The sequence below is a fragment of the Ranitomeya variabilis genome, chromosome 2 (genome assembly GCF_051348905.1).
Source record: "Ranitomeya variabilis isolate aRanVar5 chromosome 2, aRanVar5.hap1, whole genome shotgun sequence".
NCBI classification, from domain to species: domain Eukaryota; kingdom Metazoa; phylum Chordata; class Amphibia; order Anura; family Dendrobatidae; genus Ranitomeya; species Ranitomeya variabilis.
The window spans coordinates 22869505-22895960 of NC_135233.1; the positions used below are offsets into that span (position 1 = coordinate 22869505).

The window sequence follows — 26456 nt, forward strand, 5'->3', positions numbered from 1 at the left end:
TTTTGCAGATATTCACATGTAAAGCGCCACGGAATAAATGGCGTTATAATAATAAATAATAATAGTAATATTATTGCTATATTATATTGCTTTGAAGCAATAGTGTCTGACGTTATATGCTGTGACTTTATGCCTCAGTATGACCGGTGATATAAAGAGGTCAGTAGGGACCAAAGACTAAACCAGGTGCTGTATAATGGATCTATTTAGGCTTGTTTGGTGACACCAGATCTGCGGCACTGATCCCGCAGGTGAGTATGCTGTATGTGTTTTTTTATTTTATGTCGGGAACACTAGCAGTTAAGAAGAAGTTGGTTAGTTATGGAGAACCCCTTTAAATGGTCGCTGCTGCTTCATCAATTTTGCATAAATCAATAGTACAAGTGAATGTAGAAACTCTGTAATGCAGCTTATCAGAGAAATCGCCTTCTTTCTGCACTTATGAGCCTCCTATTCCGTCACCGTTCACTCTGAAAAATATCAAAAAGACGTCCTGCTCTAAATAAGGACTGCCAGCTCACTGAGGGATCAGATTACAGCTGCCTATTGATGTCTATGAAGAGATGAGGAGGAAGGTTGCGAAGGGTGAAAAAAAAAAAGAGGAAGAGAAACTGACAGTGATATTGCTTTCTAGGAAGTGTTTCATCACACCTCAGTCCTGAACTCACAGCTACACTGCTTGGGACCGCTGTATAACTTTATCCATGTTGCTGCGTTACAATTAAAAGAAACTCACCAAAAAGGAAATAAAACTCAAAAACATCACAGCAAAAAAGCCGCCACATTTACCATCACTAGATTACAATACTAGCGCACTACAGGATGCAGCACCCCCTATAGTAAAGGCAGAGACAGCACAGGAGCAAGACGATGAGGGACAACCACTCACACTATTATTAAATAAAATTTATGTGATTTTTTTAAAATCCGCAGCATGGAGGAAATTACACAGCAGTTACAAGAAGTGTAATTCAGGACTGGGGTGTGATACAACAATTATTGATGTTTGTAAATACAGCTGCTAATTTTATGTGACGCTACTGCATTCCAGTAAGTATGTGTTCTAGAGCTGCAATCACAGCTACACTGCTCAATACTGCTGTCTAATTTTCTTTATGCTGCTGCTTTATAGTAAGCTTTTCTCTTACTCCAGAGCTGAATTCGCATCTATACTGCTCAGTATTGCTCTATAATCTCCTTCATGCTACTGCTGCAGCTTTTGAGAATGTGATATACAGGAGACAAAAGAGCAGTAATCCCTCATGTCTTTGTGTGCTGTGTATGAGAGACATCATAGCAAATAGTCCTCACCCACCAGCTCAGTGGCAACTGAAAATAAGAGGTAGAACCTGCAGAAAACAAAAACTTGTGAAAAATGTAGGGTACAATACATAAAATGGCCAGAAATAGTGTTATTCCTCATGAACACACACAAATGTCATCTGTGACGACACAGCATTTTATCTTAATTAACCAGATGTCTATTTTCAGCAAAACCAGGAAGAATAGACTGTTATCTATATTTTGACTTTTGAATTTACGTGTTTCTTTCTGATTGTTCAATAAAACAGACTTTTGTTCTTGTAAGCCTGTAATATTGACTTGTAAGTTGACAATTTGTTGCAACATATTGAGCTCTTATCTTGGATGACTAGTGATACAGGGCCATGGAACAATGTTGTTTGCTGATATGCTGATTACACATTGTCCAGGCCAGCCAGTTTGTTGACTTGCAAAATAGAGGAGGAACAGCTATGCAAATAGATACATAATCAAACAATGCGAGTTGGTTTTATCACCATTCTTCCCCTTTACCTGTGAATACTGGGTGAAGGACAGTTGCTAACTATAAAAAGAGGTTATATGCCTCTGTAACATGAGCCAGAGATTCAGCCAAAATATCCAGACATCCAAAAGAACCAGAGACTCTCTACAGAACAGCAGCCAAGACATCATGGCTCCATCATGAGGGACACAGGTTTGTCATTTTAAAGGATGCCATTTTAGTGGACCATGGCCCCCCATGGCTGGAAGAATACAGATCTGCTTCATTGACCATCACTGACTGATGGATACGTTTGTGATTGCCGGGAAGATACCTGGTCCATGCGGTTTCGGCTAGTGTACCAGGGCACCTGCTGATCCCACATGTCTCCACATTATCTTATTCTGAAAAAAAAAATCACCAGAATTGACCGGCATGGGGGGCTCATATGCATTAGACTAAATTCAGCCTGTCCGAAGCAATTCAATCCACACTTTCCATCAAACTATCGTGACTTATCCAAGCCCATAATATCCATCGCTGGTGGGGTGAGGAGGAGCTGATGGCCCAGTGAGCGTCTTTGGTTCTGGCAGATATTACCATGCATGTCTGTTTTGTACAGAAATTCCGGATGGATCAGAAGGAAGATTCCCTTTAAATCTGCTGCAAATACCGGCGCCCTGTGCAAATAAATATCCAAAGATGCTCTGATGTTTCAGATCTGTCAAATAATGATACAATGTATAGCTCCGGCTTTATTTTTTTCAGGACTTTGGTACATAAAACGCTGAAAAGTCACAAAGTCAGGCGGCTTTTCCCCGACCTCGTCCACTTATCGACTAAACTCAATCAATAGAAGCTCATCGCTCGCTGGTGGGGAGTCGGCACTTTCATGGGTAACCTTCAGCTCTCCTTGCAGACTCAGGGAATCATTTTAGAATTTTTTGCAATAAAAAAAAAAGTAAGAAAAAATAAAAAAGTTACAGCCGTCAGCAAGTCCTTAGAAGACGCGGCCGCTGTGCAACGGAGAAGAGAAGCTGAAGGGTTCATTCCTTCTATCAACATATCGTAGGACTGGATGAAGATTTCTTATGATCATACGCAACTTCTCGTGTCTCCATAGCAACAGACTACAAAACCCCCCGGTGTAGTCACAGTCCTTTCTGTCCCACAGATCGGAGATCAGGGCCACACCCCTCAAGCTAAGCTCCACCCACTTTCCAAAAGTTCTCCTAAGTCTTTATTTCTGGTTTTCCTGAGTGTGAGGAACTTCTTCCTGTGTGTGGAGGCCTCATACTGTGTGCTGGAGGTTAATATGGGGGCATCACACTTTGGGGAGGACAGTGGGTATCATAATGAGTGAAGGCCACTGGGGGCATCTTACTGTGGTTGTGCGCCACTTCCGTCATCTCAGTGTGTGGTGGGCATGAAATGATTTAACCACTTCACTGCCATACAGCTTTAGCATTGACCCCATCGCTGCACTTATCCACCAGGGATGATAATACTTACCCCTTTATTTTACTTGACCATGAGAAACATTAATTACCCACTCCACCTCCATAGACCATAGGTGATCAACACATAGATGGCAGCATTAACCCCTGCACCACCAGGGAAGTCAAAACTAAACTCTTTACAAATTAGATTAAAATTATCTCAGTATTATGAAGCTCTGCAGCAGCTTAGGTGTATTATGAGGTTCTGCAGCAGGTTGGGTGTATGCTATGACATTTTGCAGCAGTTGAGGTGTGTTATGAGGTTCTGCAGCAGCTGAGGTGTATTATGAGGTTCTGCAACAGATGTGTAGTATGAGGTTCTGTAGTAGCAGAGATGTATTATGCGGTTCTGCAGCAGCTGAGGAGTGTAGTATGAGGTTCTGCAGAAGCTGAACTGTATTATGAAGTTGTGCAGCAGTTGAGGTGTATGATGCTACTCTGCAGCAGCTGAGTTGTGTATTATGAGCTTCTGCAGTAGCTGAGGTGTATTATGATGTTCTGCAGCAGAAGAGGTGTTTTATGAGGTTCTGCAGCAGCTGAGGTGTATTATGAGGTTCTGCAGCAGCAGATGTGTAGTATGAGGTTTTGTAGTAGCAGAGATGTATTATGAGGTTCTGCAGCAGCTGAGGTGTGTATTATGAGGTTCTGCAGCAGCTGAACTGTATTATGAGGTTCTGCAGCTGCTGAGCTGTATTATGAAGTTCTGCAGCAGCTGAGGTGTATGATGCTACTCTGCACCAGCTGTGTCATGTATTATGAGCTTCTGCAGCAGCTGAGGTGTATTATGATGTTCTGCAGCACCTGAGCTGTGTATTATGAGGTTCGCCCCCCTGCAGTCTGTTTATCTCCCCCCCGGCCGCCCGCCCTCCTTGAAGACGATACTCACCTTGCTCAAGCAATGCCTGGTCTCGGCGTACACAGCTCGTCCCGAATGAGCGGTCACGTGGTACCGCTCATTAAGGTAATGAATATGCTCACGCAGGAAGAAGGTGCTGCGCCGGGAGTCGGGACAGAGCGAGGGGGATGTCGGCGCGGCCGAGCGATGTGAGACAGGTGAGTATGAGGGACAGGTGAGTATGAGGGACGGGGGATGGGGGGGATGAAGGAGGACATAAGCCGGCACGCCACGCAAGATGGGAGCAAGAGCGGGAGCGGGGGGGTGGAGAGATAAGCCATGCATTCAGGGGGGAATATGAGCCATGCATTCAGGGGGGGAATATGAGCCTTGCATTCGGGGGGGGGGGGGGGGAATATGAGCCATGCATACAGGGGGGGGGAATATGAGCCATGCATTCGCGGGGGAATATGAGCCATACATACGGGGGGGGAATATGAGCCATGCATACAGGGGGAGAATATGAGCCATGCATTCGGGGGGGGGAAGGGGGGGAATATGAGCCATGCATACAGGGGGGGAATATGAGCCATGCATTCGGGGGGGAATATGAGCCATGCATTCGGGGGGGGGGAATATGAGCCATGCATACAGGGGGGGGAATATGAGCCATGCATACAGGGGGAGAATATGAGCCATGCATACAGGGGGAGGAATATGAGCCATGCATTCGGGGGGGGGGAATATGAGCCATGCATTCGGGGGGGGGGGAATATGAGCCATGCATACAGGAGGGAGAATATGAGCCATGCATTCAGGGGGGGGAATATGAGCCATGCATACAGGGGGGGGGGAGTATGAGCCATGCATACAGGAGGGGGAATATGAGCCATGCATGCAGGAGGGGGAATATGAGCCATGCATACAGGGGGGGAAATATGAGCCATGCATACAGGAGGGGGAATATGAGCCATGCATACAGGAGTGAGGGGGGGTCATTATACAGTATTGAGCATCATGTGGGATCATTATACAGTATGGAGAACTGTGTGTGGCCATTATACAGTATTGAGCATCATGTGTGGTCGTTCTACAGTATTGAGCATCATGTGGGATCATTATACAGTATGGAGAACTGTGTGTGGCCGTTATACAGTATGGAGCACTATGTGTGACCATTATACAGTATGGAGCACTGTGTGGCCATTATACAGTATGGAGCACTGTGTGACCATTATACATTATGGAGCATCATGTGTGGCCATTATACACTATGGAGCATCATGTGTGGCCATTATACAGTATTAAGCATCATGTGTGGCCATTATACAGTATGGAGCATCATGTGTGGCCATTATACACTATGGAGCATCATGTGTGGCCATTATACAGTATTGAGCATCATGTGCAGCCATTATACACTATGGAGCATCATGCGTGGCCATTATACAGTATTAAGCATCATGTGTTGCCATTATACAGTAAGGAGCACTGTGTGGCCATTATACAGTATGGAGCACTGTTATGGTTCTCAATGGCAAGAGAACATAGCCCAGCAAACATAAGAACTAGCTCTTGGAAGGATGGAAACTAAACTGACCATGAACTAAACCTGCCGCACAACTAACAGTAGCCGGGTAGCGTAGCCTGCGTTTTATCCCTAGACGCCCAGCGCCGGCCGGAGGACTAACTAATCCTGGCAGAGGAAAATATAGTCCTGGCTCACCTCTAGAGAAATTTCCCCGAAAGGCAGACAGAGGCCCCCACAAATATTGGCGGTGATTTTAGATGAAATGACAAACGTAGTATGAAAATAGGTTTAGCAAAATTGAGGTCCGCTTACTAGATAGCAGGAAGACAGAAAGGGCACTTTCATGGTCAGCTGAAAACCCTATCAAAACACCATCCTGAAATTACTTTAAGACTCTAGTATTAACTCATAACATCAGAGTGGCAATTTCAGATCACAAGAGCTTTCCAGACACAGAAACGAAACTACAGCTGTGAACTGGAACAAAATGCAAAAACAAACAAGGACTAAAGTCCAACTTAGCTGGGAGTTGTCTAGCAGCAGGAACATGCACAGAAAGGCTTCTGATTACAATGTTGACCGGCATGGAAGTGACAGAGGAGCAAGGCTAAATAGCGACTCCCACATCCTGATGGAAACAGGTGAACAGAGAGGATGATGCACACCAGTTCAATTCCACCAGTGGCCACCGGGGGAGCCCAAAATCCAATTTCACAACAGTACCCCCCCTCAAGGAGGGGGCACCGAACCCTCACCAGAACCACCAGGGCGATCAGGATGAGCCCTATGAAAGGCACGGACCAAATCGGAGGCATGAACATCAGAGGCAGTCACCCAAGAATTATCCTCCTGACCGTATCCCTTCCATTTGACCAGATACTGGAGTTTCCGTCTGGAAACACGGGAGTCCAAGATTTTTTCCACAACGTACTCCAACTCGCCCTCAACCAACACCGGAGCAGGAGGCTCAACGGAAGGCACAACCGGTACCTCATACCTGCGCAATAATGACCGATGAAAAACATTATGAATAGAAAAAGATGCAGGGAGGTCCAAACGGAAGGACACAGGGTTAAGAATCTCCAATATCTTGTACGGGCCGATGAACCGAGGCTTAAACTTGGGAGAAGAAACCCTCATAGGGACAAAACGAGAAGACAACCACACCAAGTCCCCAACACAAAGCCGAGGACCAACCCGACGCCGGCGGTTGGCAAAAAGCTGAGTCTTCTCCTGGGACAACTTCAAATTGTCCACTACCTGCCCCCAAATCTGATGCAACCTCTCCACCACAGCATCCACTCCAGGACAATCCGAAGATTCCACCTGACCAGAAGAAAATCGAGGATGAAACCCCGAATTACAGAAAAAGGGAGACACCAAGGTGGCAGAGCTGGCCCGATTATTGAGGGCAAACTCCGCTAAAGGCAAAAAAGCAACCCAATCATCCTGATCTGCAGACACAAAACACCTCAAATATGTCTCCAAGGTCTGATTAGTCCGCTCGGTCTGGCCATTAGTCTGAGGATGGAAAGCAGACGAGAAAGACAAATCTATGCCCATCCTAGCACAGAATGCTCGCCAAAATCTAGACACGAATTGGGTACCTCTGTCAGAAACGATATTCTCCGGAATACCATGCAAACGGACCACATTTTGAAAAAACAGAGGAACCAACTCGGAAGAAGAAGGCAACTTAGGCAGGGGAACCAAATGGACCATCTTAGAGAAACGATCACACACCACCCAGATGACAGACATCTTCTGAGAAACAGGAAGATCCGAAACAAAATCCATCGAGATGTGCGTCCAGGGCCTCTTCGGGATAGGCAAGGGCAACAACAATCCACTAGCCCGAGAACAACAAGGCTTGGCCCGAGCACAAACGTCACAAGACTGCACGAAGCCTCGCACATCTCGAGACAGGGAAGGCCACCAGAAGGACCTTGCCACCAAATCCCTGGTACCAAAGATTCCAGGATGACCTGCCAACGCAGAAGAATGAACCTCAGAAATGACTTTACTGGTCCAATCATCAGGAACAAACAGTCTACCAGGTGGGCAACGATCAGGTCTATCCGCCTGAAACTCCTGCAAGGCCCGCCGCAGGTCTGGAGAAACGGCAGACAATATCACTCCATCCTTAAGGATACCTGTAGGTTCAGAATTACCAGGGGAGTCAGGCTCAAAACTCCTAGAAAGGGCATCCGCCTTAACATTCTTAGAACCCGGCAGGTAGGACACCACAAAATTAAACCGAGAGAAAAACAACGACCAGCGCGCCTGTCTAGGATTCAGGCGTCTGGCGGACTCAAGATAAATTAGATTTTTGTGGTCAGTCAATACCACCACCTGATGTCTAGCCCCCTCAAGCCAATGACGCCACTCCTCAAAAGCCCACTTCATGGCCAAAAGCTCCCGATTCCCAACATCATAATTCCGCTCGGCGGGCGAAAATTTACGCGAGAAAAAAGCACAAGGTCTCATCACGGAGCAATCGGAACTTCTCTGCGACAAAACCGCCCCAGCTCCGATTTCAGAAGCGTCGACCTCAACCTGAAAAGGAAGAGCAACATCAGGCTGACGCAACACAGGGGCGGAAGAAAAGCGGCGCTTAAGCTCCCGAAAGGCCTCCACAGCAGCAGGGGACCAATCAGCAACATCAGCACCCTTCTTAGTCAAATCAGTCAATGGTTTAACAACATCAGAAAAACCAGCAATAAATCGACGATAAAAGTTAGCAAAGCCCAAAAATTTCTGAAGACTCTTAAGAGAAGAGGGTTGCGTCCAATCACAAATAGCCTGAACCTTGACAGGATCCATCTCGATGGAAGAGGGGGAAAAAATATATCCCAAAAAGGAAATCTTTTGAACCCCAAAAACACACTTAGAACCCTTCACACACAAGGAATTAGACCGCAAAACCTGAAAAACCCTCCTGACCTGCTGGACATGAGAGTCCCAGTCATCCGAAAAAATCAAAATATCATCCAGATACACAATCATAAATTTATCCAAATAATCACGGAAAATGTCATGCATAAAGGACTGAAAGACTGAAGGGGCATTTGAAAGACCAAAAGGCATCACCAAATACTCAAAGTGGCCCTCGGGCGTATTAAATGCGGTTTTCCACTCATCCCCCTGCTTAATTCGCACCAAATTATACGCCCCACGGAGATCTATCTTAGAGAACCACTTGGCCCCCTTTATGCGAGCAAACAAATCAGTCAGCAGTGGCAACGGATATTGATATTTAACCGTGATTTTATTCAAAAGCCGATAATCAATGCACGGCCTCAAAGAGCCATCTTTCTTAGCCACAAAGAAAAAACCGGCTCCTAAGGGAGATGACGAAGGACGAATATGTCCCTTTTCCAAGGACTCCTTTATATATTCTCGCATAGCAGCATGTTCAGGCACAGACAGATTAAATAAACGACCCTTAGGGTATTTACTACCCGGAATCAAATCTATCGCACAATCGCACTCCCGGTGCGGAGGTAATGAACCAAGCTTAGGTTCTTCAAAAACGTCACGATATTCAGTCAAGAATTCAGGAATCTCAGAGGGAATAGATGATGAAATGGAAACCACAGGTACGTCCCCATGCGTCCCCTTACATCCCCAGCTTAACATAGACATAGCTTTCCAGTCAAGGACTGGGTTATGAGATTGCAGCCATGGCAATCCAAGCACCAACACATCATGTAGGTTATACAGCACAAGAAAGCGAATAATCTCCTGGTGATCCGGATTAATCCGCATAGTTACTTGTGTCCAGTATTGTGGTTTATTGCTAGCCAATGGGGTGGAGTCAATCCCCTTCAGGGGTATAGGAGTTTCAAGAGGCTCCAAATCATACCCACAGCGTTTGGCAAAGGACCAATCCATAAGACTCAAAGCGGCGCCAGAGTCGACATAGGCATCCGCGGTAATAGATGATAAAGAACAAATCAGGGTCACGGATAGAATAAACTTAGACTGTAAAGTGCCAATTGAAACAGACTTATCAAGCTTCTTAGTACGCTTAGAGCATGCTGATATAACATGAGTTGAATCACCGCAATAGAAGCACAACCCATTTTTTCGTCTAAAATTCTGCCGTTCACTTCTGGACAGAATTCTATCACATTGCATATTCTCTGGCGTCTTCTCAGTAGACACCGCCAAATGGTGCACAGGTTTGCGCTCCCGCAGACGCCTATCGATCTGGATAGCCATTGTCATGGACTCATTCAGACCCGCAGGCACAGGGAACCCCACCATAACATCCTTAATGGCATCAGAGAGACCCTCTCTGAAATTCGCCGCCAGGGCGCACTCATTCCACTGAGTAAGCACAGCCCATTTACGGAATTTCTGGCAGTATATTTCAGCTTCGTCTTGCCCCTGAGATAGGGACATCAAGGCCTTTTCCGCCTGAAGTTCTAACTGAGGTTCCTCATAAAGCAACCCCAAGGCCAGAAAAAACGCATCCACATTGAGCAACGCAGGATCCCCTGGAGCCAATGCAAAAGCCCAATCCTGAGGGTCGCCCCGGAGCAAGGAAATCACAATCCTGACCTGCTGAGCAGGATCTCCAGCAGAGCGAGATTTCAGGGACAAAAACAACTTGCAATTATTTTTGAAATTTTGAAAGCAAGATCTATTCCCCGAGAAAATTTCAGGCAAAGGAATTCTAGGTTCAGATATAGGAACATGAACAACAAAATCTTGTAAATTTTGAACTTTCGTGGTGAGATTATTCAAACCTGCAGCTAAACTCTGAATGTCCATTTTAAACAGGTGAACACAGAGCCATTCCAGGATTAGAAGGAGAGAGAGAGAGAAAGGCTGCAATATAGGCAGACTTGCAAGAGATTAAATTACATGCACACTCAGAACTGAAGGGAAAAAAAAAAAAAAAATCTTCAGCAGACTTCTCTTTTCTCTCCTTTCTCTGTCAATTAATTTAACCCTTTTTGGCCGGTCAAACTGTTATGGTTCTCAATGGCAAGAGAACATAGCCCAGCAAACATAAGAACTAGCTCTTGGAAGGATGGAAACTAAACTGACCATGAACTAAACCTGCCGCACAACTAACAGTAGCCGGGTAGCGTAGCCTGCGTTTTATCCCTAGACGCCCAGCGCCGGCCGGAGGACTAACTAATCCTGGCAGAGGAAAATATAGTCCTGGCTCACCTCTAGAGAAATTTCCCCGGAAGGCAGACAGAGGCCCCCACAAATATTGGCGGTGATTTTAGATGAAATGACAAACGTAGTATGAAAATAGGTTTAGCAAAATTGAGGTCCGCTTACTAGATAGCAGGAAGACAGAAAGGGCACTTTCATGGTCAGCTGAAAACCCTATCAAAACACCATCCTGAAATTACTTTAAGACTCTAGTATTAACTCATAACATCAGAGTGGCAATTTCAGATCACAAGAGCTTTCCAGACACAGAAACGAAACTACAGCTGTGAACTGGAACAAAATGCAAAAACAAACAAGGACTAAAGTCCAACTTAGCTGGGAGTTGTCTAGCAGCAGGAACATGCACAGAAAGGCTTCTGATTACAATGTTGACCGGCATGGAAGTGACAGAGGAGCAAGGCTAAATAGCGACTCCCACATCCTGATGGAAACAGGTGAACAGAGAGGATGATGCACACCAGTTCAATTCCACCAGTGGCCACCGGGGGAGCCCAAAATCCAATTTCACAACAGAGCACTGTGTGTGGCCATTTTACAGTACGGAGCATGATGTGGGGTCATTATACAGTATGGAGCACTGTGTGGCCATATTTTTTTTTGTTTATAATTATTGTATATAAAACAGTGTGATCAGAAGTGCTAAATGGGTGTGGTTGCGATGTGGATATGGGTGTGACTAATTATGAATGGGTGTGGTCAGAGGCGTGGCCTAAAATTTGCCCCGACGTGCGTTGCGCGCCGCAAACTTTGTCCCTCTTTCCCATCTTCAAAAGTTGGGAGGTATGGTTATGCAGCAGCTGAGGTGTATTATGAGGTTGTGCAGCAGCTGAGGTATATTATGAGGTTCTGCAGCAGGCAGGTAGGTAGATGATGGTGTAAGCTAGGCGGAGGGAAGAGACGGAGGATGGGGCTAAGGAGGCTGTGAGTCCAAAATTGCCACCATGTAGGTGTTGATGAAATACAGACAATTACACGGAGATTATGCACTCGCTCATCAATACAGATTTCCCACTGACGAGCTTTATGTGTTTATAGCAACTTTCTTTGGAGCAAATTTAGAGACATAATATAAAATCCAAGAAAATAATCTGTTGTATAATAGGTATCGGAGGGGAGAACGTGGAGACAGTGTAATAGGCAATTGTCACAAGTAGATGAGATTCTGCATCCAGCTGGTTTTACCATCATATCGTTTGCTCACAAGACCACGCTCCCGTGTTACCTAATTATTGGAGTAACTTATCCAAACCATGCACGTCCCAAGAACATAATCTGCTCGTAAAATGCTAAAGCATTAAAAAACGCTCAATGAGGATACGAAAATATAATTAAAACCCAAGGTTAAGCCATAAACGGCTTCTGGTACCACACAAATGATTATTTCACTTCATTATTGTCTTTATAAAATGCCAAGGAAGGAAAGACAAAGGTTGTAAATCAGAGGGATCACAAAGTCCTGTCGGGTCAGCGCCACCAAATTCTGGGTTAAAAGTCATTGTGAAAGCAGAAAGTTGTCAAATACTGACATCAGGATTCAAGAAAGCAGCTAGTTATGAAATATTGGACACCGTGGAGGCAACAAGTTCTGGGATATTGGAGAACACAGAAGTGCCAAGTTCTGGAATATTGGAGAACATGGAAGTGCCAAGTTCTGGAATATTGGAGAACACGGAAGTGCCAAGTTCTGGAATATTGGAGAACATGGAAGTGCCAAGTTCTGGAATATTGGAGAACACGGAAGTGCCAAGTTCTGGAGTATTGGAGAACACGGAAGTGCCAAGTTCTGGAACATTGGAGAACATGGAAGTGCCAAGTTCTGGAACATTGGAGAACACAGAAGTGCCGATCCGAGTTCTGGAACACTGGAGAACATGGAAGTGCCAAATTCTGGAATATTAGAGAACATGGAAGTGCCAAATTCTGGAATTTTTAGCATCGTGGAACTAACAAGTGCTGGAATGTTGGATATGGTGAAAGCTCCGAGTTTGGGGATATTGGACATGAAGGCATCAAGTTTTGAAAAAATAGACCTTTTGAAGGAACAAAGCTCTAAGGTGTTGGATGTCGTGAATGCATCAAGTAAATATTTGCTAAAGGTTTTTGAGTATTTGAGGACAAAAAATTACCAAATTCTGAAATACTGGACATCACGGAGGTGATAAATTCTGGATTATTAGATGTCATGTAGGCAACATTCTAAAATACTGGACATCTTGGAAGTGGAACGTTCTGAAGTGTTGATCATCACAGAGGCAACAAGTTTTGGAATATTAGAGAACAAGAAAGTGCCCAGTTCTGGAACATTAGAACCATGAAGGCACAACATTGCAGAATATAGGATATCATGAAGGCAACAAGTTTTGCATTATCCAACAACAATCATAAAGACAACAACCTCAAAACTGTAAAAGATCATGAACACATTAAGTCCTAGCATACTGGACATTACATTGGCATCGAGTTCAGGAAAATTGAATCTCCTGAAGGCAACATGTTCTGGAATACTGGAGCTCATGACACATTAAGTTCTGGAATATCATATATTGTACATACACCGAGTTTAGTATTGGAGATTAAAATGCACCTAATTCTGTAATATGGGATACTATAAATGAATCAGGTTTGAACATGTTGAGTTTCATGAAGGATCAGAGTTCTGAGATATTGTTTGTCATGACGACAACAAGTTCTGGAATATTGAAGGGAAAACTTACTTATATAGCACCCATTGGGGCTCACAATCTAGATTCCCTATCAGTCTTTAGAGTGTGGGTGGAAACCAGAGAACCTGGAGGAAACCCACAAAGCCATGTGGAGAACATACAAACTCCTTGCAGATATTGTCTTTGGTAGGATTTGAACCTACCTGCAAAACAATGTTAACCACTGAGCCACCATACGGACCAGTTCTGGAATATTAGACTTTCAAAAACAAGAAATTCTAAAATAGTAAACATGATACAGATTTTGGAGTCTTCTTGTGTGTAAGATTTAGTTGCTCCATATTTTCATCTGATGTAAACACTATTTTTCCCACAATGCCAAAAAAAGGGAAACCAACAAAACTTTGCATGAAACGTTGGATGTGACGGGAGAATCAGACAAGATGGGACCAATTCAGGATAAGGTAAGCAGTTCCAAAAGAAATGTCAGTGCACGCTAATGTACTGTACCAAGATGGGGCAGTACAGTTATAAGTTATATAGGAGGAAGAAAAATAAAATTCGACACAGAAGCTGATGAGTCGGAGAATGCAATGCCCTGACACACTCACCAAAACTTTCACATAGCTCTATGAAATTCTCGGGAAAGGGTGCAGGGTCATGTAAAAGTTTGATTTGGTCCCCAGATTTTCTAGTTAAGCCCCCGATTGCTACATATTCCCTACATCTTTTCCTCTTGAGCTACGTGATATCCTTCATTTTGTTGAGGCATCAAAGCAGTTAAATTCTTTCCAGCGAGGTTTGATTTGCTGAATGTCTATTGCGCTGAGGTAAGGTCACATCTCGCAACCCCATGCGATTGCATTGCAGCACTGATTAATGGCGAAAGTGACAGATTTTTATTGTGTCAAATTATTTTCCATTTTGCAGACGATTTTTGCGCCCGGGATAACAAAGGATGATGAATAGGCCCCATGAAGTGGATAAAAATGAAGGAGCAATAGATTTAAAGGCCGAGCGCCCAAGTCAATAGTTCCCTGTCACGGACTGATGAGATGACGCATTTCTGGGCTGTCCCTAATCACACACCCTGATAAATTTACCTACGAGCATCGGGGAAGGAAACAAGCCCATGAACTCTTCCACAGTGATCGACCATAAATCATGAGCTCAACTATGCAAAGATAAAAAGCACCAATGTGGTTGACCAAGAAGATAAAAGATTAAGTTGACCATATTCTTGATCAGTAGTCCCTAAATTACAATCCCCCGAATGCTGATAGTTGTAAACTGACATCAACTGGGAGAGATCTACTGTATGTTGAGAATCACAGATGATTGTCAACCATCGAAAGATGGACAAAATGTTTCTGTATTCACACAAGTTTCCCACTAATTCAAGAACATAAAGAATCTAGAAGTGTCTTCAAAACTTCAGGTATTCCTGGAAGTTATCCCATTTTCTGAGTAACGCTATTATTCTCCACATGTAGACCACTACCATATACCATCTCATTGCTAAGCTATCCAGTTCCTAAGGTCAAACAAATGTAGAAGTGGACATTAGATGTCTACAGAAGTTATAATCAAGTTACGTTACCATATTAATGGTCGGAGTTTGAAAATCGCTTGTCCAAATCGCTTAGTCACACATCTTAAAACATAAAAGTCAAAACAAAGGAAAATGGAAACCACTGCACACTTATAGGGTGGGAGAGAAACCAAGCACAGCATAAACACCATGAAAATCAGACACTTCCCAGCTATGGTGCCCTTGCCACAAAAATTAAGGTGGCTATGCATATATGAACTAGGTTGGCCAACCCATCCGACTTCTGCACAACCGGTGGACTGTCTTATGAGTATAGGGGCCTCTTGAAACTCCCTCTGCGATATTGGTGGAAAGAAGAACTTAGCGTGTTAAATTTTATTTCTCAAACCTTTGGCTCTCAAAGGATTAACAAATACATGCCATGTGCTGATACGCCCTATATGTCAGTTTTTAATATCAAGCATTAATATGCAAGGTCTTAGACACAAGTCAAAGCCATGCACCAGCTCAGTAAGGAGGTGCCCAGAGTCCCTATGGTTAATGGACCAACACATGGACTGTATGAATGGAGTGTGAACCTTGGAATTATCCACTTTGGTGGTCTCAAGTAAGTCCAATCTAACACAAAAGATAATAGTCATCTTCTCGAAGACCCAACTGCCTCTTAGCATGGCCAAAAGGTTCTATGGATATCGGCCATCTTGATGGCAGAACCCATTTAAAGCTGCAGATTTTTTGTCCTCTGGTCATTATTTCCAAATGATCTAATATCTATGGGATCAGCTCACAGAATGAAAAGACCAAACCATTAACCCCTTATCTCCAAATGTTCTTAGCCTTGGTCCATTCATTCTCACATCTGCTCAGGTCTAGGCATATCTCCTCTCTACCGATCCTGTGCTGATAAATGTCAGCCATTATTTTACTCCTTGTGATTTTACTACGACGAAGACGCCAAGGTGTCAGGAAAATGTCCTGAGGACGATCCGTCCAGCTGACTTTCACGGAAAGAGGTTCTCAGGCATCGGATCGCTTGTAGAAGTTCTTGAGCTCTTTCACATCGCCGCGGTGCCAATCAATAATCCGTACGTGCCGGCTGAGCATCTGCTGAAGTTGGCTCCAGCGCTGGGCTCCGCTCTCTCGGGTGTTAAGTCACAATGCATTAAGGATGGGGCGGCAGAATCAATCAATGGCTTTTTAGATTGTCAAGCACCTCATGCTCATAGCTATACCTGGGAGACACGCTTTACATATCTTAAGCTGCTATGATACTGGATGGGAAAAATGTACATTAGCCATTCATTGTGCAGCCCAGGCTTTTATTAAAATGTACTTGTACAATATATGGATGTCGAAGACTCACCCGGCCACCATCCCTCTCTTGTCTTAAAGGTGTAGTCAGTTTTCCAAAAATGTTTTCTGCAAAGCCAATGACTAGGAGCATGTGCACCAGGCTATGGACTATGGGTTCTGAACTCTGTTTGGGTTTCATCTGGAGTCATAATTGACTTTGACTCTTAATCACTAACCTTCTTGACCATATTGGCACTTATGGAATGGTTTTGCTTCTGAACCTGGCATCTTTATACAATCTGCATGTCATGAGCTATCAGTGATGAATCCTAGGATGTTGTTTAAAGTTATATTCCCATGATATAGTCACGAGCATATACAATCATAGATATATATGCCTTCTGTTTTGGAGGAACGTCATGACAGCACGCTCATTGAGCTAAGTGGTCTTGATTTGCATCCAATAAATTAGTTGGAAATAATATCTCCCAGGAAAGGGTTAAAAGAGACCCTCTAATACTCATTTCTCTTTGGCACTCCCCATGCCTGTCCAGCTGCTACTTGGTCTCCTCATTGGCCTTCTCTTTCTGGCTGCTTCCAGGTCTTCACTCCACTGCTGTTGGCTTGGCTCCACATGGTCACATAGGGCCACAACAGGGTGGACGTTGCCACAGAGAGAAAATTAAAATCAATAAACAAATCTCCAGAGATGGGACATATCCTCACATTGAACATACAGCATTAATTATAAGGTGGGAGATTTGCTAGGAAGAAGACATCAAGGCTGAGGTTCATTTATGCAGATGAGAGGAAGTATGCTTCCAAACCAAAGAGCTTCCTCTGATTAAAGAATCTTTCTGAGAATTTTGAAGCCAGTGGTCAATGGGGAATATTGAGGTCTACATCAATCTGATATTTATGGGTGATATACTTTCAGCGTCGTAGCGAAGGAACGAACATCATGTATTTATTCACATCACTGTAAGGCCATTCTAACCCCTCCAATTTAATAACGTCAGATAGATGATGCTATCCATGCCATGTTTCATCTGTAATGCAACTGCAAGGCAGTTGCACGCAACCTCCACCAGGGGGCGCAGGTAAGTGGAAAAAAGTAACACCGTGTAGCACCACAGAGCAAAGGGAGGAGCGCCACCAGGAGGCGGCAGAGTAGTCAGACAGGCTGGTCAGGAACAAACAGGAAGACGAAGTACCAGAAGTCACAGCATTGCACGTGGTCAGAGACAAGCCAGAAATCGGAACCAGGCGGGAGCCAAAACATGAGACAGTCGAAGTATGAGCCAAAGAGTCAAAGCCCGATGGGAAAAGTAGTAACAGAGACGGAAAGCAGGAGGCAGGGTTCAGAATTCAAGCCAAGTCCTACACTGTCGGGAACCACCAAACACACACTAAGTCAGGGACAGGGAACGTGTCAGGCACAAATACAGGTAATCAGAGGCAGAAGGATCACTAGGGTATACGGGTCAGCTGCTCAAGCCAGGTACTGGAACTATCACTGACAAATGCTACCAGGAGTGGTACCAATAAGTAGCCACCCATGAACTAAATAGAGGCAGGAAAGGTTAACCCCACCATAACCAGGCCAAGAAAGGAAAAGAAAGAAGCAAACCCCGACCTGGATCATGACATCATCTCTATATAAAGGTAAAATCGTGATAAGAAAAATGACGACAATATCTACCGCCTGAAACCACCAGGGGTGAAGATATCCTGTAAGTTGGGGATCTTATAAAATTTTGATACATTCCACAAGCAGCCCCCACATGAGTTAGGGGAAGTATGTGGGCGTAACTTTTATCTAATAAAAAGCAGAAATTGGGTTTGGTAATTTTTCAGTCCTGGGAGGTGCGGCTTACTGTCCATTTTCCTAAGGAGTACCTTCCCCTGCTAAGCTCTGAGATATAATTGAGGTAAATGTAAAGGGCAGCAATCGCAGAGATCCAGAAGCAGCTAGAAGGAAAAGAAGGCTAAAAAGGAGTCAATAGAAGGACTGCGTGGTGGCAAGACACATATGGAGAGTGCCGAGGAGAGGTGGGTATAAGAGTTTATTTTGTTACCCCTTTTCTGGCCCTTAGAATATAGGAAAATGCCATCTGGCCACTCTTTTGCTGAAGTTACCAAATCGAATCCACAAAAATTCGGATTATGATGAATTCAAATTTTTGGAACTTCGTAACATGCTTGATCTGTTATGAATCTGTAATGGTGTGACAGGGAATGTCATATTTCCTCCTGAAGACACAGTTTGTAAAATGTGTGTTATAACGTGGTTTTATTGCATTTTTGTGGGTGGTGTAATATGTGAAAATGCATAGAGCCTTGTAGGCACTAATTGACGTGGTTCTTGAAATGTAATGTAATTAATGTACAATGTGAGTAAGGTGTAGTGCATACAGAAATAGAGATTTAGATTTAGGATATAAGGTTTACTATAGGTGTTAGAAGTCAGATGATTCGGGATGGAAAATATGTAGTAGTGGGCATATTTATTAAGTAGGTGAAAGGTTATCTTTTCCCAGAAACGGACTGCTGTAGCAGACAGCGTAGGTTAGGAGCGAGCAAGTAAGCGAAGGGAATAGCTCAGGCTTAACGGACTGAGAGAATGAAAATGTACTGTGCATTGTCATCAATTGAACTTGGACTGAGGTTGAACTGGCTGATAAGAAAGGGGTGTCCCATGATTTATGTATGGCTCTTCCTGGAATCGGAACCAGAGGCCTGTGGCCGAAACGAGAGTGTTCTGCACCAAACACACAGCACATATAGACTGGGACATGCTGTTTTTAGCCAGGGTGACATGCAGCCCCTCATCCATGACTGTCGCCCTGCGTGCCTTACATATTGTTTTGCTCTTCTCTTTAACTGAAGCTCCTTATAACCATGCCCATTCCACGCCTCTTCTAATTCCCCAAAAAGCCACCACCAAATCCTCCCAATACAATTCTCCGGGGCTCTTGGAAGGTTTCAGTGACACCTGCAAGATTTGCCAATTATTGCTCATCCGTGATCCGAACCGCTCTACAGCACAGCTCCATTCAAGTTAAAGGGGTTAAATTGTAGTTCCTTGCAATGTGGATGTCTGAGAGCGTCATGGTTCAGATCTAATCAATAAAATGATCGGTGCAGCAACAGACTTCATTGATTGCAAAATTATGACATATCCGACAGGTATGCTGGCCAGCAACTCCTAACAGGGTGGAATAAATGGGAAGATATATCCTAATGATATGCCGGGACATCCCACAATGGAAAGTCATGGAGGAGAGGGCCCTCAATAATATCCAGATATGGGGCCTTCCTAGATGACCACTCCCAGCCAAGGCCCAAACGGCAAAGCCCACCAGCCTACTCACGGTACTCCGACAATCTCATGAGACCTTAGGCCTTCATTTACAGTAGCATGGCAAGGGCTCTATGGGAACCAGAGTTTGGTTTGCTAGAACCGTGGGGGTCCGTAATAAAAATGCTAAAACATGGTGGCAATGAGGTTTTGAGAGCTGACGGCATCCGGTCCTGCTCACCTGTGGCTCTCAGAGCCATAAACCGACCATTAAGGAGTCATGGGACTCAAGCAAGACTTGAATGCTGGGAATATTCAAAAAAAGTATGATTTGTATTACTATCGTTACCGGAAAGCATGAGTGGAGTTTTACACTTCTGCCTGGAGATTTCCTTTAAACACAGACCGTCCTGGCATATTCTTGACTTACGCCCGGTGTGACAAACAAGTCTGTGCATTAATTACATATTGATGAGCACCACATGGTTTAGGTAAATGTAACGCTCGGCGCACAAACGCCTCCATTGTACAATGATGAATCTTCTAATAAACCTTCGTTGCCGCCACCTGGAAACTTGTTATGAGCGATGGTTTAATTACCCTAAAATAAATGTCTCCAGGAATCCCAGGGACCTGAGAAACAAATAAAAGCAATATGGCCAAGTGAGCGGCTTCCATTAACGGTGCGTTAACCTCATGTTCTCCAGGTTCTCATGACTGTAAATGTCCTCTTAGGAGAAGGATTCACAGTACGACTTTCCCTTTACCACCTACGCTCATGCCGTGACTAAGACCATCATTGTTCCACGTTCATATGAAGATGAAACCCGCATGGCAGACATTACAAGGTGCATGCAAATATATTGCGGAAATGATGGCGGAGAGCGGAGACAACATCTAACACCTGGTGGCACCAGACTGAGAAGAAGATTCTTGCCCAGGCAGAATTCTAATTTTCTATTCTCTCAACTAATTTGCATATAAATGATAACACATGATCAGATCATTAAACAAAGTAGAGGAAAGTTGTCTTACTGTCCCAAGATTGTACGTTTTCCTATAACCATAAGAAAGGTGACAACTTACTGATTGCTCAGAGTGATCCCCCCACCCTCACTTCTGCCCCCCCAAAAAATGAAAAGAGATTAAAAAAACATATTTGGTAAAACTCTAATCAATTAAAATATAAAACTTCTTTGACACCGCAAAGGAAAAAAAAATAAAATTACAAAATTGCCATTTTTTGGGTCAACACCACACAGTCTCCCAAAAACACAATGAAAAGCTATGAAAATGTCATATGTACCCCAAAAGGATGCGATGAAAACGACAGCTTGCCACATGAACAACACAAAGTCTTGGATCTCAGAACTTGGCGACACAAACTGAAGTTATTTTATGAAGGTCTTAATTTTTAAAACCTATGAAATATAAAAAAAATAATAATAATTTTCGTAAAAAACGTAACCCAAAAAATAATGAATTAATTTAGCTTTCTCTCCCTATTTGCCCCACTTGGATTTGTTCCCATTTTTCAATACTTGATATGGTAAAATGAAGGGTGTCATTCAAAACCACAAGTTGTCCTGAAATAAACAAATGGACATGTGGATGGGGATATAAAAAATAAGATATGGCTTTTGGAAGAAGGGAAGGAAAAAAGGAGATTGCAAAAAGGAAATCTGGCCTGGTGGGACAGGAATTACCCCATCAGCAACACTTATGTCCTTTTCATATGATACGTTATAAATGTATGATCAATGGGGGTCTGTCCGTTTTGTGATCCCCGCTTCCTCCGTTTGGGTGGTCCTGAGTGATCTGCTCTCTTCGCTGTCTATGGGAGCGGTGGTCATGCATGCTCACTGCCTGCACTTGAAGTTGAGGGAATCTTAGTAGTCGGACCCCCGTTGCCCATACATTCATCATTGTCCCTGTGGTCTGCTTCTCCTTTCCATTCCCCGATCAAAATCTTATAATATTGAGCAATATTTTCCTTCCCCTCTGATCCGTTAACCCTTATTGCACCGGGTTCCTGTATGTCTTATTTGCAGTGATAATAGTCCAGGGAAATAAATTACAATGTTTCCGTACCCTCCAATTAATGTCCCCCTTGTGCGTTTCGCTGTTTCGATAACTCCACACCACAAGGGAAGTTTACTGTTGTCAGACCCAATTTGCAGGGGCGCAGCGATGTCAAGTGTAATTTCACTGCATTAAATAGAAGATATTCCTCAGAGCCGTGGAAGGAACAGAAGCCTTATCAGAGCCATTTCTGCAGGTAATTAAGTGTGTACACGGCAAACATTGATGTGTCCCGGCATCTGCTGGTCAGGACTCGATAAGGCAGAGATGCGTGCAGATAGCATGGCTTACTGTAGGACCTATCATCAGATTAGGATGGAGGGAGAGATAGGAGGTCGGACTTGAGGAGCAGGATTTAACTGTTAAAAGACCATCTAGAAAAATATATTAAAGGGGTTGCACCAAGATTCCAAGTTATCTCCTATCCAAATCGCTAGGGTCTGACTGGCAGGACCACCACCGATCCCAAGTCTTCAGAGCCTCTGTGAATGGAGTGGTGGTCGACCATGTACATCTCCACTACAATCATTCCTAATGGCAGTGATGACGATCATCTGAGTGCTGTGCTCATATATCTCCGGGGGTCTCATTATAAATGAATGGAGCATGAACGCCTTCAGTTCCATTAAAATGGGAATTTGGGACCGGTGGAGTTGCATCCCAGCAATCTAACCCCAACAATTGAGAAGATATTCCTTATCCTTTGGATAGCATATACCTTCTAAATTTGGTACAAACCCTTTAATGATAAGGTGGTTGCCTAGGATTAGAAAAACATGGCTGCTTTCTTACAAAATCAGAGTCATCCCTGTCTACAGGTCGTGTCTGATATTAGAGCTCAGATTCATTATAGGAATGGGGTTGAGCTGCAATACTACACACAACCTGAAGGCAGGTGAGGCACTTTATGGGAAGACAGCAGTTGAGTTTTAAGAATCTTGGACAACACCTATAAGAATGATGATGACGTAGAAGGCCGGCAAGTGCATGCCTAGAGATACACTATACAGCTGCTATGAAGCCCTTGGAGAGAGGGTGCCACGTTCTGGGTGGTATCATCCTCAGTGCTACTTGGTGGCAAGAACCTGTTGAGGGCTGAACTTTCTTTATTGTTAGCAAATAAGGGATTTGACCAAGGAACCAGACATGGAAAAGAGGTTGAAATTAATTCCAGGTCCTTCTGTCCTGGGTGTCCAAAATTGACTAAGTCTTTAAAATTTATGCTAACAAAATTATGAATTACGTCTTCTGGTCTATTAGGTTGAAGCTCTACATAAATCCCAACGATAAGATTATGGTTGGCATATTGATTCTGTGAGAACTTGACATTAGCAATTGGGATAACCAGCCCACATTTACCTACCAACTATACCCAAAGCTTCACCCAACGACCCAACTTCTAAATGAACAAAGTATGGCTGGATACAATTGGCCAAAGGAGAACCCCACAAAGCAAAACAAAAAACATTCCAGTCAATCATTCAAGCAAAAAACACCATCAACAACATGGAAAAAAATACAATCCAAGTTTCCCTCGTGAAGGTCTAGGTTAGTAGATCAACACCATGATTGGGACATTCTGGGTACTCTGATAGAAGTGATCACAATCAGAACATATATGACCAACAAAGCTTTATCTAATTTAGTCACCACGATAAGTTACTCGTACACCTACTGCCCTGAAGATGACATACGTAATAATTGAGAGAGAAGTGTAGATGACTCTTAAGAGAGGTCTGCAACAAGACGGAGGTCCATAAAAAAGACAATAATTGACATAAACTCAACTTTCCCTGCAGAGATGGAATCTGTCAATCAGGAATATTTCCTACCTCTCGTTGAGTTCTCAGAATAATCTTCCGTCGGGCCAGTCATGATTTTGTGCCTCGATAACTCCTCCGCATTGGTGACTCTCCATGTGTTGTTATTTTGAGAGGGAGAATGATCCAGATCACAGCGTGACTCGAAATTACAGTTGAAATCTAAGACATCAAAAAATGTAAAAAATGAATAAATGAGACACATCTGCTTGACGGCAAGGTGTAGCGGAAACGAACACATGAAAAGTATTTCTAAAGTATGTTATTGGAGACTTGGGGGTGACTCCTTTCTCTGACAATCAGACCTATTGGTTTTTATTTAGATGCTACTGATTTTGATATTCAAAAAATCTGTAAAGTTATAGAAAATTTCACCCACGAGGACGAGGTGAAAATAAAAGGAAGAGAAAAGACGTAAAGTCTCTACTTGAGTCATAAAATGTTCTCGATAGGAGGCACTGATGTTCAAATGCTTTATCATCCAAGAATAATCAAAACAGATATTTACCCAGCGATTCTAAATTATTCAATATTTCAATAAAACAAAAATAAAAAGCAAATAAAAGTATTTCAAAATAAAGATTTGAGCTTGTGCCAAGGAAACCAATTGGCTAATGATTACTCGATCGGGCATGCACTGACGCCAATCATGATGACCCATGACATGGCATGGCAAAGTCAAATACAAGGAATATGATTTCAAAAAACAATTAAATTAATCTAATTACATTAAATGTGCTTGTTCCTGATCTCTGATTTATGATCTGCGAAAGGATGATGGAAGGATTGAAAAGTGGATGTCAATTTCTAAGACTATTCAGATACTGTCCTAAAATGAAGCAAGTTTACTATACTAATAACATAGAAATAAATCAACTATAAAATAACATAGAAATAAATCAACTATAAAATAATATAGAGATAAATCTACTATAAAATAATATAGAAATAAATCTACTATAAAATAATATAGAGATAAATCTACTATAAAATAATATAGAAATAAATCTACTATAAAATAATATAGAAATAAATCTACTACAATCTACTAAACTGCTCCCATTGTACAAAATTATAATTAATATAATACTACCCCCCATGTACAAGAATGTAACTACTGTAATACTGCTCCTATGTACAAGAATATAACTACTACAATACTGCCCTCTATGTACCCAAACATAACTACTGTAATACTGCTCCTATGTACAAGAATATAACTACTATAATACTGCTCATATGTACAAGAATATAACTACTATAATACTGCCCCTATGTACAAGAATATAACTACTGTAATACTGCCCCCTATGTACAAGAATATTACTGCTATAATACTGCCCCTTATGTACAACAATATAACTACAATAATACTGTCCCTGTGTACAAGAATATAACTACTATAATACTGCTCCTATGTACAAGAATATAACTACTATAATACTGCCCCCTATGTAGAAGAATATAACTACTATAATACTGCCCCTATATACAACAATATAACAACTATAATACTGTCCCTGTGTACAAGAATTTAACTACTATAATACTGCTCCTATGTACAGGAATATAACTACTATAATACTGCTCCTCTGTACAAGAATATAACTACTATAATACTGCTCCTATGTACAGGAATATAACTGCTATAATACTGCTCCCTATGTACAAGAATATAACTACTATAATACGGCCCCTATGTACAAGAATATAACTACTATAATACTGCCCCTATGTACAAGAACATAACTACTATAATACTGCTCCTAAGTACAAGAATATAACTGCTATAATACTGCCCCCTATGTACAAGAATATAACTACTATAATACTGCTCCTATGTACAAAAATATAACTACTGTAATACTGCCCCCTATGTACAACAATACAACTACTATAATACTGTCCCTGTGTACAAGAATATAACTACTATAATACTGCGCTCTATGTACAAGAATATAACTACAATAATACTGCTCCTATGTACAGGAATATAACTGCTATAATACTGCTCCCTATGTACAAGAATATAACTACTATAATACTGCCCCTATGTACAAGAATATAACTACTATAATACTGCCCCTATGTACAAGAACATAACTACTATAATACTGCCCCCTATGTACAGGAATATAACTACTATAATACTGCTCCTATGTACAAAAATATAACTACTGTAATACTGCCCCCTATGTACAAGAATATACCTACAATAATACTGCTCCCCATGTACAAGAATATAACTACTATAATACTGTCCCCTAAATACAAGAATATAGCTACAATAATACTGCACCTATGTACAACAATATAACTACTATAATACTGTCCCTGTGTACAAGAATATAACTACTATAATACTGTCCCTGTGTACAAGAATATAACTACTATAATACTGCTCCTATGTACAGGAATATAACTACTATAATACTGCTCCTCTGTACAAGAATATAACTACTATAATACTGCCCCCTATGTACAAGAATACAACTACTATAATACTGCTCCTATGTACAAGAATATAACTACTATAATACTGCTCCTATGTACAGGAATATAACTACTATAATACTGCCCCCTATGTACAAGAATATAACTACTATAATACTGCTTCTATGTACAGGAATATAACTACTTTAATACTGCTCCCTATGTACAAGAATTTAACAACTATAATACTGCCCCTATATACAAGCATATATCTACTATAATACTGCCCCTATGTACAGGAATATAACTAGTATAATTCTGATCCCTATGTACAAGAATATAAATACTACAATACTGTCCCTATGTACAAGAATATAACTATTATAATAATACCGCTCCTATGTACAAGAATATAACTACTATAATACTGCTCCTATGTACAGGAATATAACTACTATAATACTGCTCCTTTGTACAAAAATATAA

At 42.5% G+C, this 26456-nt stretch overlaps 1 protein-coding gene across 2 annotated transcripts in view; it reads right to left on the reverse strand.

Moving 5' to 3' along the window:
* Positions 1-26456, reverse strand: part of ALK (ALK receptor tyrosine kinase) — an 880658-nt gene that overhangs the window by 602789 nt on the left and 251413 nt on the right. For both annotated transcript variants that reach the window (XR_013220998.1, XM_077282112.1), the window contains exon 3: positions 23550-23699. Coding sequence is in view for 1 of the 2 variants with exons in the window: in XM_077282112.1 (XP_077138227.1) it covers positions 23550-23699 (150 nt within the window). In the remaining variant the exon portion in view is untranslated. The remainder of the gene's footprint in view (positions 1-23549; positions 23700-26456) is intronic.